Source organism: Rhipicephalus microplus, chromosome 8 (assembly GCF_043290135.1).
Source record: "Rhipicephalus microplus isolate Deutch F79 chromosome 8, USDA_Rmic, whole genome shotgun sequence".
Classification (NCBI taxonomy): Eukaryota; Metazoa; Arthropoda; class Arachnida; order Ixodida; family Ixodidae; genus Rhipicephalus; species Rhipicephalus microplus.
This window is the reverse complement of record NC_134707.1, coordinates 13,478,136-13,492,514: the sequence shown is the minus strand read 5'-3', so window position 1 is coordinate 13,492,514 and position 14,379 is coordinate 13,478,136. Positions and strand designations below refer to the sequence as shown.

The 14,379-nt window shown below is 43.4% G+C and overlaps 2 protein-coding genes across 3 annotated transcripts in view; one reads left to right on the top strand and one right to left on the bottom strand.

Moving 5' to 3' along the window:
• The first annotated feature begins 168 nt into the window (after positions 1-168).
• The window catches only part of Setd3 (SET domain containing 3), a 59,708-nt gene continuing 45,497 nt past the window's right edge, over positions 169-14,379 (top strand). The window contains exons 1-8 of the mRNA XM_075871069.1: positions 169-325; positions 662-775; positions 909-1,004; positions 2,165-2,310; positions 3,071-3,257; positions 3,897-3,977; positions 4,269-4,333; positions 5,599-5,657. Coding sequence (XP_075727184.1) covers positions 688-775; positions 909-1,004; positions 2,165-2,310; positions 3,071-3,257; positions 3,897-3,977; positions 4,269-4,333; positions 5,599-5,657 — 722 coding nt within the window. The 5' untranslated portion in view covers positions 169-325; positions 662-687. The remainder of the gene's footprint in view (positions 326-661; positions 776-908; positions 1,005-2,164; positions 2,311-3,070; positions 3,258-3,896; positions 3,978-4,268; positions 4,334-5,598; positions 5,658-14,379) is intronic.
• On the bottom strand, positions 5,567-10,351 carry LOC119164143 (uncharacterized). Of its 2 annotated transcripts, XM_075871070.1 has the most exons (3): positions 9,366-10,351; positions 8,296-9,270; positions 5,567-7,868 (listed from the first exon to the last, which is right to left on the bottom strand). In XM_075871070.1, exons 2-3 carry the CDS (start codon positions 8,651-8,653, stop codon positions 7,255-7,257), a joined length of 972 nt encoding a protein of 323 aa, XP_075727185.1. In that variant the 5' UTR covers positions 8,654-9,270; positions 9,366-10,351; the 3' UTR covers positions 5,567-7,254. The 2 variants fall into 2 exon arrangements, with proteins under 2 accessions (XP_075727185.1, XP_037272150.2); XM_037416253.2 differs by having other exon boundaries at positions 8,296-10,351.

The window sequence follows — 14,379 nt, the reverse complement described above, 5'->3', positions numbered from 1 at the left end:
AAGAAATAATTTCGTCATTGCAACCTTGTCGACGGGATTCGAACGTCTGACCCCGCGCCCCTGAACGCGGAGCGCACACGGCCCGCCACAAAACCGTGGCGGGCCAAACTCGTAAAATAGCAGGTTTACGAATAACAAAGCCAGCGTGGGAACATGTTGACATTGTGGCGGCACCTGTCGACAGAGATACAAAACACAATTTTTTACTTATTGGGTTCCTTCACAGGTGACGCTAGAAGTCCTGCAATCTGGTCTTAGCCGTGGTTTCACATGTGTTTGTGTTTATAACAGTCAGCGTCGTTGCCGGGAAAACGTAAATCTACAGGTAAATACGTACTCCTAGTGCCTTATTGCGTGTACACTAACCAGCTATTTACTTGTGTGTCTGAAATTAAGTCTTGATTGTCCCAGATAGCGATGGCGAATTCGTAAACTCGTGTTCTGATGGTGATCGCTTCGCTTGGAAACGCCTTTCTAGGCAATCGTCGGTGCTCGCATAGCAAAACTAAAATAGTTTTAAGAAACTGTTACATCGTGTAAGCGTGTTACCGGCACCTAGATTTTTGTTCTACACGTTTACAAGGCTTTTACTGACCCCTTGACATTGTTTGATTGGATTATCGGTGCCGAGAGCTTTCTGATTTCGGCTGTTTCCTTGTAGATCAGCCACCGGTGTCACGTTACACGATGGGGGGAAACGACAGAAAAAGCGCCAAGAAGCTCGCATCCCAGGATCAGCTGAGGATACGGGAACTACTGGATCAAGTTCTAGACAGTAAGAGTTTTTTTTCAGTGGTCTCAGTAGTGCACGCTTTTCAACTTCTCACTGCTCTTGGTGTACGTGGTGTGGATTACGTGCAGTACTTATGAAAAGCACGAAAGTTTGCCGGTGTATTTTCACAATGCAGAATGCACGACAATGCCTTCCGGGGATGCAAAGAAGGAATGGAAAGATTTTCTAGAAGTACAGAAGCTGCTTCAGGAAGTTCGAGACCTGGAAAAACGTGAGTAGGGGTGTGGCTTTTAATCCACGAATTTGCGCACCTTGTTTCGTATTTCAATCTCGGATGCGATAAAAATATCAGTGAGTGTATTTCTTTCCTGGCTTATTTTAGTGTTCTCTAGCAGTGAAGTTCTGAGATCTGCATTCAGAATTTTTAAGAGTGTGAAAATTATATACTTTAAGTGTGACGGACAACTTCATGCAGTTTGTGCACATTACTTTTTTGTCTTTTTCTATCCCTTTAACAGTTCATGTGGAGGGCAACACCAATTTGGAAGTCTACTATACGCTGGAGAATTATTGTCCTAATTGACTGTGTTGATGTGTTATATGCGCAATCAGCTTGGGATCATAGGAAGATTGGACACCTCTGTGTAATAAAAATCTAACCATTGCACAGAAATTCATGTATAGCAATAATCAGTATTAATTATAGTTAGTTAAAAGCAAGGAATGAGTTAGTTCACAAGTGCTGTGTTGCGTTAGTGTTTCTCCTGGCATAGCTATATTTTGAAGTACCAAGAGAAAAAAAAAAAACTCAATTGGCATTTTAAGGCAAAAACGACCTTATTCCAAAGCACACAGGCACCGAAGTGACATTTCTAATCACCTTTCTTTCCAGCTTAACCTTTGAGAAAGTATGAGAGGCGTAATAGCAAGCTTGCTTTAGTAACATTGCTTTCTGGGCAAGTGCGCAAGTCCTGTGTAAGTGGAAGGCACCAGAAGATACTCATGAAAGCAAAAAAACAAAACAGGACATGTACTGCAAAGCATTCGTGCTGTCCTTTAGTGTGTTTTTGTTTATTCACTAATACTTTCGCTCTGTTGCTCAGCAGTCGTCTATTTGTCAATTCACAATTGGGATACATCTTTTCAGGCATGTCAATCTCAAAATCACTAGTGTTTAGTTCTACACCTTGTCCTAGTTGGCATCAAAGCTTCAAATAATGGTTCCTAAAAAGTGAGAAAGTGTGGCAGCACATACTTTGCATGGGCTCAAGGGGATTCGAAGTCTCCGGCAATTATATGAATACGGAATATAAAAGATGTCGCTTTGCAGAATTTTCAGGGTAGCATTGTGAGAGAATAACGTTATGCCTACTTGTTTCTTTACGGCATTGAAGTCTGGCCCACCTAATACATTTTAATATATTATTTCAGCTCTATCTCCAAACCTCCCAAAGCGATCCAACATGTGGCCGGCATTTCTCAAATGGTGCTGTGATAATGGTGCTTATCTTGGAAGCGTGTCTATAAAAGACTTACCTGGTGGAGAATACGGCTTTATTGCTGATGAACAAATTGAGGTAAAATGACGTTTCCGCTTGCTTTGTTAGTTTGTTCTTGCGGACGTAAAGTCTTCCACGTTTTGTACCAGAACTATTGTGCTTAGCATTTCTTGAAATTCATTTGTGAGCACTCAAAAAACATGAGACTAAAGCATACTGTGTAGCAGAGCAGACCCAATTGTATCAGTGTCTTGTGGAGTATGTTAGAATGTAATACAGAACAAGAATTGAAGGATGTACTGTATTTTAGTGCATGTGTTGATAAAAAGGAGGCCATAAATTGTAGCAAAACTTTCCAAAAATTCAAGCCTACTAAGATTTTTACAATTTTATACATTTATTATAATTCAGTGGGAAATTTAACGTCATCATCATAGTGTTCGTCATTTGAACAGTTCAGTTGAAGAAAAAAGTACGAGTTTACGAAGTGCTATGTAAAAAAAAAAAAGTTTGTTGGGCAGTCATTGACGGGTAGGATGAGTTGTCTAATTGTAATGTCTTAAGGCATCCAGATTGAGCTTTTGATTTTGAAAAGCATGTTGTGTTAGCATTTTTGAGCAATAAGTGTTTGTTTAGAGTTTTTGTGTTGGCTGGTAATGGCTAAGTTAATATGAAATTAACAAGCACATTAAAACAGATGCTGTTGCTTTTTCAGCCCAATGCTTTCAGTCATGTTTAGCTTCCAGGCATTTTTACAGAATCCAGCTTGTACTGAATGGTTGCTGACTTACTTTGCATCACATCTTCATTGTTATAATTTATGCTGTACACATTTCAGGAAAGCAATCAATTTCTTGGTGTGCCTTTGAAGCTTATGATGACTACGGCTGCAGCAAAGAAATCAAAGCTTGGTCCTCTTTTAAGAGATGATCCCATAATGATGAACATGTCTAACGTCGCTTTGGCCATGTTTCTCATCCTTGAGTTCTGTGCTGGTGAATCATCTTTCTGGCACCCTTACATATGTATCCTTTTGCATTATTGGATATGGCATGCTTTGTTACTGGCATAGGTTTTGGCAAAATCAATCCTTCTCCAGACTACTCAACAACAGCCATACGGAATATCCACATTTAATTATGTATTTGGGGGTTGTTATCAATGTTTCTTATCATTTAATACAGCTTGAGCACTCCACACAGAATGCTCAACAATTTTTATCCACCTTTACTTTTTACATAGTGTGCTGTTTTACTAAAGCTCTCTGTTCTTTTGTTTTGGAAACTGTTCATCAAAGGTTTCTCGCTATGCAGGATGTTATTGCTGCACTACATATTTGTTTCAGGTTAAGTTGCTTCAATGGAAAGGACAGATGATCTGTTGCCATTACTGGGCTTGCCACATCATCTTTTTTTTTTTTTTCGTGGCTGGCTGTTACAGTGACTTCCTGATGGTCTTCATTTTGGCCGACCAATAAAAGTGGCTGTTGCTAGCAACTTCACTTGATGAAACTCGATCTAGTAAACAACACTGCTGCATTCTTACGTGTTTTATTCATATTGTTGTGTTGGTTACTCAATTCTTTATTATCAAATCATGCTGTTTGAATAGTTTCTTGAGTAAGATTACATTGATTTTTAGGATTTTCTTTGACAAATCTGTAGCTACTCTGCCAGCATCATTCAATACTGTACTGTACTTCAGTACTGAAGAACTTGAACTCCTACATGGTTCAACTGTACTGGGTAAGTTCAGAATGTTTTTGTTGCACCAAGCTGTTTCTCAGTGCATGCACACACTTAAAATTTATAGTAATAGTAGTAATGTTAAATTAGTTCTGTATTTGCCTCTTGCAATATTGCTTATTCAGAGTGCATTGTGCTGCTTTAATTTAGTGTTGATTTATCATGCCAAGTGTAGTCCACCGAATTTTCACACTACCTTCAATAGATCTTTTTTTTTTGCCACAACATCAAGGTTGTGAAGATTGGCTTGATGAACAGCGTAATTCATGCATGTACTGTTTATTTTGACAGATGAAGCATTGAAGTTGCACAGAAGTATTGCTAGGCAGTATTCATATTTTCACAAGATTTTTCGGGTGAGTAGATCATTTTAACATATGACTTACCAGTTTACCAAGGCTGTGCTTGCTTCTTGTGTGTAACTTCATCCTTAAATTTGTAATATTCAGATTACAGCCATTTATGCGACTTGAAAACAAAAAAATTATAGGCAAGCTACCTGGTACCAGCAGTCGTGCGTGGTGCATGCCCTCATTCACTTGGGGGGATTGGTAATAATTAAAAGTGAATGAAATATCAATAGAAACGGAATAATGTTGCAAGCCTGCTTAATGAGAACAAAAGTAATCGCCCAACGGGGTGGTGTAGGGCGCTCGGCTGCTGACCTGAAGGCCCTAGGTTCAATCTCGGTCGTGGGGTTGCATTTCTGCCAAAGAAAAATGCCAATTTTAATATGTGGAGCTTAATGTAAAGGAACCACGATATGATTACAAATGACGCTGTAGCGGAGGCTTCCGAAAATTCTAATCTGGTAAAGTACACTGACATCATACAGTACGCACACCTCTAGCAATTTGCCTCAATTGACATGCCACCAGCGCAGCCGGAATTGAAACCGCGACCTGTGAGTCAGCAATTGGGCATCATAACTACTAGTCCACCACGGCGAATGGGGCGAAATGTTAAGAGGTCCGTGCAATGTCCGTGCACGTTAAAGAACACATGATATTTAAAATTACCAAGACCCTCCTCTGTGGCGTCTTTCATAATCATATTGTGATTTTGGGGCGTCAAGCTCTAGATATCACAGCATAAAATTGATAAGTTCATAAGGGGAATCAGTGGTGATTGAAGTGTGAATTATTTGTGAAACAAGGTTGGTTATAGGTGAATGAAAGGTCAGCAAACAATTGGAGCATAGGCTTTTGCCTGTGCACACTTAGAGTTAGCTGAAGACACTAACACTATTTGCTTGTTCTTTGTCGTGTTAAATTAATCCACTGATACTGATCGTTTGAGTAGCATAAATTACATTGTTAATTTTTTAATAATATAAAGAAGTAAAATAGATTGAACAGTGCTTGATTTAGTATATAATTCTATACTGAATCATGGCATTGTTGTTGTGCATTTTTATCACTGCATGCTTTGGGTCTAACCTAGCAGTTTTTTATATATATATTCATGGTTGTAAATTTGCAGTATAGGAAAGAAATATTGCCTGGGATGTCCTTGGTTTATAATTGAAAACTGCTTTGAAACGATGTTATTGAGTTATTGACATTTCAGTGAATCTTGAGAGACAAGAGTGGGGTGAGGGTGAATTTTTATTCTTCAACAGACACACCCTCTTGCCAAGAGCCTTCCTTACAAGGACTGCTTTACGTATGACCTGTACAGGTAAGATGGAAGCTCTCTCATTATAGGCAGAGTACTTTCATGATAGACAAAATAGCACTCAATGAAGCATTTTGTTTCTTGTAGAGATCTCACCATGATTGTGTCAGTGGGGCCACCTTTTGTTGCTAGAGGGTGCAAAGGCAAGACATGGTTGTTCCTACAAGATCAAGCTAGTGCCTGGGTTGCAGCCAAAAAGTTTTTGAGCGAGCCTAGTTCTCGCACATGCCTGACATTTTATTTGAGCTAATAGTCATAGCAGGGCCATTATACCGACACCGAAAAGTGTCGCATGATTATTAGTTGAGGTCTTAGGTTGTTTCATTCTTTTCTGTGAAGGAGAAAGATGACACAGTTTTCTGTAAACAGAGTACTCATTGTAGGCAACTCAAAAGAAATCCTTCATTAACACTGGATTGTGACAAAATAAAAATTTGGAATAGCTGGAGCAACTGCAAGGCAACAAACACAGACACAGACTGAAGACGTGTTTTTACTACTTTAAAGGTGGCTAACACTTTTGATAAAAAAAAATCTTGCAGGAGCAGTAAAAATCATCTGAAATAACTTTGCAGTGTTATGCATCGTTAACATTCCACATATACCACAACCTAAATGAAAAACATGCCTGTAGAGCTTTAGAGACAAGGAAAATTTTTGATTTCAAAGGCTTTGCAGGGGCAGCAAAGTTCATCTGCAATACCTTTAAATTGGTACACATTGTCAACATCCTGTAAGATGGCAGGGCATACAAATACATACATACATAGGGTCACTGCAGCTGCAACCAAATGATTGATGTAACAAAACATTTGTGTAGGTGTTTATAACAAAAATTTGGAAGACACATAAGTCACCCTTCCAGTTGCATGAATACAAGCACAGGTTTGTGACTGTTGCAGCTTGCTTACTGCATTGCCCAATGGTCCTGCAAAATACCCTGTTGTGATGACCACATATGGCACTGTTGTATATAACAGTTACTGGCATTGTAAATATGCCATGAGATCTGTTTCGCTCACACCGTTATTGGCACCTTGACACAGCACAGGAAAGCACAGCAAGAAATACAGAAGACTAGGGAAACGAGTTGGTGGCACCATACTCGTGGCTTGAGGTCGTAAGTTGAAAAAAGAATACATAGGCAAACAAATGCGCTTTCTTGAGCTCTTTCTTGGAGGTGTTGGCAATCACTCTTATATATGTGCATATTAAAAGAAGTAGTGATACTTTTCAAAGCTCAGTGCACTGTCATTGAATCACTGCTATTGCCCAGTCGTGTTCACAGAAACCAGTTTCTGTGATATGGTTCCTGAATGACATTGCGTCGTAATGTGGTCTTCAGTGCTTTGAATGTCGATGTGTAGTTTCAATGCCTGTAGGGATACTGAAACTGGACCCCAGTTCTAGGCTGTGAGCATTGGCCAAAAGCATAGCTGTTAATGAATAGACTGAAAGATTCATGCTTGCGTGCCTTGCGACTTCGAAAGTTTTGGTCGCTAAACAACCTATCACACTCACGGTATAATACAAGCATGCAAACAGTCATCTCTTCGACCTGTGTCATAGTAGTTTGTCAAAAAAGCTTGTTGTCTGTTCTTCATTGTGTGGAGGCCCTGGCAAAGGGACCCTGGCCCATCATCGCTTCTTTCTGGCGGCGTTTGGCGACCTTGACCATGTTTTGCATTACCCGGATGTTCTTATGTGTTTTCATAAATCGCTTGCGACGCTCACGCTGCTGCCGACAGCGGCAGACGGCGAGAACGACCGCGAAGAAAGCGACGGCGGCGACAATCATGGTGGCGCAGAGCGCCAGCGTCCATATGGTCGACTCAGACAACACCATGGCTGTCACGCCGGTAGCATCTTCATCAACAGTGCTGTTGGTTGTCGCCTCTAGCGTTGCATTCAATCGTGGTTCTGGGCTTGCAGACTGCACTGGAGATGCATCCTTGCTGTCGCGTGTCTCAGGATTGTAGGTGACCTTGCTGGACTTGCTGTAATGGTCTTTGTGCTGGCTTGGCAACTTTGAGTCTGGTCCAGATGTATCGCCTTGGTGCGCACCGCGGCCGTCATTGGCCGAGTAGACTTGGAAGGACGGGTACAGGCCTTTGGAGAGAGTGGGACGTCCAAGTCCGAATCGGGGACGGTACCGCCGCGGTAGTGGAGACCGAGAGGGTAGGGGACGAAGGTTTGAACTGCCGGGACTTGCTCCTGCATGAAGTGACAATTTTAGATGTTTCAGATTAGGATAGTGTACAGTGCAACACTGGGGCGTGCCCTGATAAACTGGTTGTTAGCTTGCTCGAACTTTTATGCAATATATGATAATTATGTTCTTTCGAACAAGTTATGTCAACATCGATCGTTGAGTTGAAGATAACTTTCTGGAGAATATCTCACATTTAATATTGCGCCTTGCGGCGCCCCATAATAATACGACTGTATGATTCCGTTTATGTATGAAGTATGCGACCTTATAGGATGGATTCCTTTTTTTAGCGGTGCCGTATCAGCTCCGCGAATCTGGTACATCCCTGTCCTTTAACCTTCAGGCTGTCACGGCGCGAAAATACAGTGCTCACTCTTTAGTAGTCCTCGCAGCTAGCTGTTATGGTGAAAGAAGCCAATGTGTACGAACCATTTGAGGGCGGCCCATCTGTTCTGCTTGGCTTGGGGCTGGTATTGTAGAACGGGTGTACGGATAGGCTGCTCAGTTCTGTGGGTCGTACTGTTGGAACACTCTTAGTCGACGGTGGCAACGGCAGTTCTGTCGTTGTCATGGCGACCCCGTGAGGACTCGCCAACGCTGCAAGAGAGCAGGCCGAGATCACCAGCGTGCACAGCAGGGCCCGGAACACCATAGCTGCAAGCACGCTCGCTGCTGGTCGGCCTATTGGCGATGACATCGCCAAGTTCTCTTTCGTAGCAGTCACATGCCCGTCCGTGAACACCAAGAGACAACAGGATGACATGACCAGCACTGTACTGGACACCATGACCTCTTTCTTTTGGCTTTGTTGCTTGCAGAATAGCTTGCATCTGAGTCAGGGTAGGCCGTGAATGATGTAGCGATGATGGGTTTGCGCTCCAGTGTACAGCTGTCACAGGGACCAGTGTCGCCGCGGGAAGCACGATGCGATGGCCGGTGTTCTCAGTACTGTCCCGCACTCTACGGGTCTGAGCTTCGTTTGTTGAAAAAACAGTCTTATCTGGCGTAGGCTTTTGATGTGACGTGGCGATGAGGGATCCGAGCCACAGTTAGTTTCTCAATCATGGCCAACTCCGACGTTGCGGACGACAAGGTGCAGGTGATTAGGGTCCTGTCCAGGACTCCGTGGCTCCCTGCAAAGTTCTGTCTCTCATTGGATCTGTAGAGCTTGATTCTCGCTTTCCGATAGAGGTATCATGGACTGCATGCTTTGGGAATTGAGTTGAAGTCACAACTTGTGGTACCGTTGTGGAAAGCGAGACGCGACGGCCAGGGTCCTCGGTTCTGTCCTGGACCCTAAGGCTCCCCGCAAGCGTGCGTCGCTCGCAGGAGTGGTAGCGTCTGCTTTCAACCTCCCTGATGAAGCGATGATGGACTTCTGCCCCAGTTTCTTGCGGTCACAACCTGCGGTATCATTCGGGAAAGAAGGGTAAGAAAACCGGCTCGTGCGGGTGTTTGAGCCCTTGGAAACGCAACGATAAGGCGGTGATTTTACGTACACTGCGCCGCAGACCGTTTCGGTGCTGGCGACGGCGATATAACTTGCTGAAACGACGCCAGGCGCTGTGGCAAGTGCCTACACACGGCCGCTCCGCGACGATTTCTGTGTTTATCGCGTTTATCTAAGGGCATTAAGTTGACCTGTACTTATAGAGGTGAATTACATAAGTATACTGAAGAGCCCTCTCGGCTGTCAAGTGGGTTGTGTACAGCCTTACAGCGCCGTCTTAAAAAGGGCACGGGCGGGCGATGTGACAAGGTTACCATGAACTTCGTCATGGTGCAGCCGCGTTTAGCTTTTATCTGGCCTGATTGCGATAAACCGGGGAGCGTCGTCTGCGTTGTAATATATGAGCGACTTGGCACGAAAATAATATCAGTGAGCTCAGGCTTCGGCCGGTTCATCTACGTTAGGCGAAACGGACAAACAACAAAGAATTATTGTCAGGGCTGAAAATTCAGCGAGCTGTTCGTCATTAATGGTGAATAATAAAGAACAACCAAATAAACGGGCATGTTTGATGCAGCTCTGTGACACGGGCTAAAAGAAAAAAAAAGAAAGCGCGAAAACACAGAATGAGTGCTATTCTCGCAGCTGACGTATTTATTTTGCGAAATGAAACACAAAGAAAACTGCAACAAGGGGAGGGGTGGAAAAGTGGTAAAATCAAATGGTTCATCTAAAACAGGGGCCTGCGTTTGTGTCTAACTGTGCTCATCCCATAACTTTTTATTACGGTGCGATAGATTTTGTTTTTACTTTGCTAAATTGCACTCGCATTATTTGCTAGCCTATTCACAATAATAACGTCCTGTTCGGGTACGCTACTAATATGTGACTGGCTTCAAGCGTCCTTTTTTTGTTACTTGAGACAACCCGTAAGTTCGAACGTAAAATTTATTTTACGTAATCGGCGTACATATTTTAGCGATTCTGCAGATTCGTGTCAATGTGTTCTTTGAATCCTGTGACGCCGAATGTCCTTAAGGGATGACCCATATATCATACATTGGAAAGACCTAGCGTCTTTCGTATCTTTTGTTCGATTTTCCCATCAACCCCATCCCCAATAGCGTCGCCCAAGCCTTGCTCTCTTTCCCATCCCTTCCGGGAAGAAATTAATTTACTGTGGCCCGCAAGCTGAGCTCAGTTTGCGATCACCGGATCTAACATGTCACTTGACAATAAATGTGTTATGCAGATGTGTAAATTATTAATCTGTCAAAGAAACCGACACAGAGTGTCAGTTCGGAGAAGAGCGCTGGTTTTGTACCTTTTATTTTGTCTTGGTCTTTATCTTTCGGTGCTTGATCAGACATGTTTTTTTTTATTTAACGTCCCAAAACAACCATATGATTCTGAGAGACGCTGTGGTGGAGGGCTTCGAAAATTTTGACCACCTGGTGTTCTTTAACGCGCACCCGAATCTGAGCACGCGGGCCTACAGCATTTTCACCTCCATCGAAAGTGTCGATCAGTCGTGTCATTATTCCAACAAACCAAAATCTTCCATCTTATTGAAATCTGCTCTCGAGATGAGAGATTGGGCTGCCTGTTTTTTTCTTTTTTTGTCTCCGTTTTAAGACTATGCTTTGTTCTAGCCACCATAGCTTTGTCTCATAAAAATTTCGGCTCGTTGCTGCAACGTCGAAGCGAGAAAACTGTGTAACCGCCATGGAGTTCAAGTTGTTATGACAGCCGAGTGTAGACCCGCAGGTTGCTTGGTAGAATCCCGGCCGCGACGGCTGTATTTTCGGTAGAATCGAAAACGCTTGGGACTTAAATTTAGGCGCACGTTAAAGAACGTTCGGTGCGCATGATGAAATTTTCAGAACCCTTTTTAACGGCGTCTTCCATAATTGCATGGTAGCTTTTGGACGTTATACCGCATCAATTAATAAACTTTAATACAAAAGTGCGTGCCCACAACGAGGGCGACGGAAAATATTCTCGTGCACGAACTCTCCCTGCGATGTCGTCTTGGCCATCGTTCTTACTCTGTGTGCGCCAATTTCCTTCTTTTAATGGCTATACGGCAATATGCTTTTACGAGAATGTATACAGCTACACTTTCGTAACACGTAGATAAGAGGGGACGACGGGAGGGGCGTTGGGTGTTGCGTCGAGGCCTTGTTTTGTAAAGTCTGTGGTTTTGATGCGTGACGGCTATGACTCGGCAAAACGGTCTTGTTTTACATACTACAGCAGTTTGGCATCTGGAGGCACTGTTATTTCGAAGAGCCATTTCAACATCACCGAATGAAATAGTTGTGAATGAAGAATTTTTGTCGTGCGACATTCACTGTTACGGTTTCGATAACACTTGTTGCAGTTAAAACAAAAAAAATTTAAAACCAGTGGCGCAGCCGAAACACAACCGCTTTATTGAAGACGCGATTTTTTTTTCGTGAAAGTTTCTGAAAACCGAAACCTTAAGTGAAAGTAAACACTCATGGACCGTAAGAAAAGCTCTGAAACCCAGAAAAAAGAAAGGACGAAATGTGAGACATAGAAATTCTGCAAATCGCACGTAGTATGACTAGGCTGGTGATCGCGTCGCGTTTTTATTGCGATAGCAATTATATGAACACACTCCGCTAAATATGGCCGCCGGCGTAGCCGTCACTCACCGTATATGTATACGTATCTATATATGAAAACGCAGAAAAGAAAAAAAATAATGCAGAAAAGAGTCCCATCATATCTACCGGAGCGAATGATGACGAGTGGGGCGAGTGTCTGTTCGTCCGTTCATTAGTGCATGCGTCCGATCGCGTTCGAGAATGTAGAAGGCGCACGGGTAACACCGACGAGACGCGAGGCAAGGGAGCCGAGCGCGAGCGTCTTCTATGCGCCCGCCGCTCTGCTTCGTCCATGCGTCACAAACGACCCACCATGTATGGTGACAATCCAGAAGACTGAGAGAGGCACTCCTTCTTCGATCACCCAGCCACAACCCGCGAAGCAGCCAATCGGGGAGCAGTGGTGCAGCGCCATCTAGAATATTTTGAATCAACTGCTGTTTGTATTTACTTTTAAGAGACACCGCCATCTATTATACTGTTCGAGATATACTGCCTTCATTTTCTTCTCTTCTATTCTTCTCTCTGTTAGGCCACATGCAGGACAAGGTTATACTAAGAGGACCTTCTCCCCTAAAAGCCTCCGGCTCGCGTAACCGAACATGAGATCTCTGAGTCGTGAGTGCGAGGCATTAGCCACTGAGTCACGGAGAAGCACCTCCTTCAACGTTCAAACTGCAAGCTATTCATGCCTACCTTTTACCGCTGGTGACAGGCATCTCGGGGGAACTATCGTGTTTTCAGCATTACCAGCAAGATGGCGGAATAAGTGCGCGTCGCCACATCGTCACGAAGCGGCGGAGCGCGCTATCATCTCCCACGCGTGGTATGCCCGTGGAGAAGAGGGGTATGGACGCTTACTCGCGCGCCTTTACCTCGTGGTGGGGAGAATTGTACGTCTTGGCTGGCCTGCCTTGGGCTTTCACTGGAATGATTCTGTTGTAGTTACCGGGCGCACAAAGGTCACTGCAAACGTTGCACAGTCTCCGCTTGCGAAAAGGGCGCGCTTTTCAGACACAGCGGAATAACAACGGAGACGTTTATTTGTGTTCATGTTTACCTATACGTTTCGTGCGTCATTTGTGCGCAAGAAAAGCGGGGCAAGTTTCGATCTGCTTGACATTTTGCGTGTGACCATCCAATTAGTTGCTATCGCGTTGATTGTTTTGCCTTTGCGGCGAAGTTGGGACTTCTGTAACGATGTACCGATTTATTTTTCGACCCTTTCATCACAGCCAGTAGAATCGTCAATCCATGGGTGCTTAAGTTATCGCTGAAATGCACTTTATTTTTTTTTACTTGCGTTGGGTTTTGGTCTTGTTCTTATGACAATTTTTTCCAGAGTTTAGCGTGAGGCATTGCCGTTAGCTTAACTTGCCGTTAAGCTACATTGTACCCGAAAGTGTAGGGGTAATAATAATACCCCATACCTGATATTTTTTAGCCTGAACAAGAAGAAAAAGTAAGAACTATAGCTGAGAAGAATAGAAGACATTGCACAGGGCAAGCGCTAAACAATCTGTCACGAATACGCTTTGTGCAAGAGCACATAGTGTATTAGCGACACGTCAACACATTTGTATGGTGGCCAGTTCAGATTACCCAGTCCGATGATTGATTAGCTGTGCTATGGCAACGCGCATGCGCTTTAGGCGATCTGTCTTTTTTTCTGGTTTTTTCTGAATGAAGCCAGTTGACTTTCAGCGCTTGTTCTGTCCGCTGTATTCTTTTCTCAGCTATAGCACTTTCTTTTCTTCCTTTCCGCGCTAAAAAATATGATGTCTGGGATACAACACCAACTAGCCCGAGAAGAAGCTTTATTGAAGTAGTAATAATAATCGTTGGGGTTTAACGTTCCAAAACCACTATATGGCTATGAAAGACGCCGCCGCACTGGAGGGCTCCGGAGATTCCGACCACCTGTGTTTCTTTAACGTGCACCTAAATCTAAGCGCACGGGCCTCATGAATTCTCGCTGCCATCGAATATGCGGCCGCCGTGACCTGGAAAAGTGTAGGTGTAACAGTTAATGTTGAAAGAGGACGCGCCTGAACCTTCGTCAATTTTAGCCAGGAATAAATTGATGAACAAATACGCAAGGTGGGAATTAGCCACGTGTGCCTGTGTGTTTCTTGTTTCCCATGCATTTTTTATATGGAAATATTACAGCTTTTCTATCGAAATTATACTGCATTGAACAGATCCTTTTTTGATTTGTCATTGCACTTTTTATAAGGTTGTCTTGCTTGACGTATTTGTTTATCGTAAATTCTATGCAAAACGCGGCGGAAACATTCCTTGCGCACGAACTTCTTGTGTGCTCATAATACTTAAGACGGTAAAATCCGCATCGTGTTTTCGTATTCCGCGATTCGCTCGTCTCTGATTGGACCAGCGGACAAGGGCCTTCACTGATTGGTTGACAGATCG

What these genes read in the sequence shown, in the direction of transcription:
- LOC119164143 (XM_037416253.2), bottom strand. Translation starts at nt 8,653, where the DNA reads ATGGTGTCCAGTACAGTGCTGGTCATGTCATCCTGTTGTCTCTTGGTG. An exon ending in AGATGGGCCGCCCTCAAATG is followed by an intron (nt 7,869 to 8,295) that starts GTTCGTACACAT and finishes CACTTCATGCAG; the next exon opens with GAGCAAGTCCCGGCAGTTCA.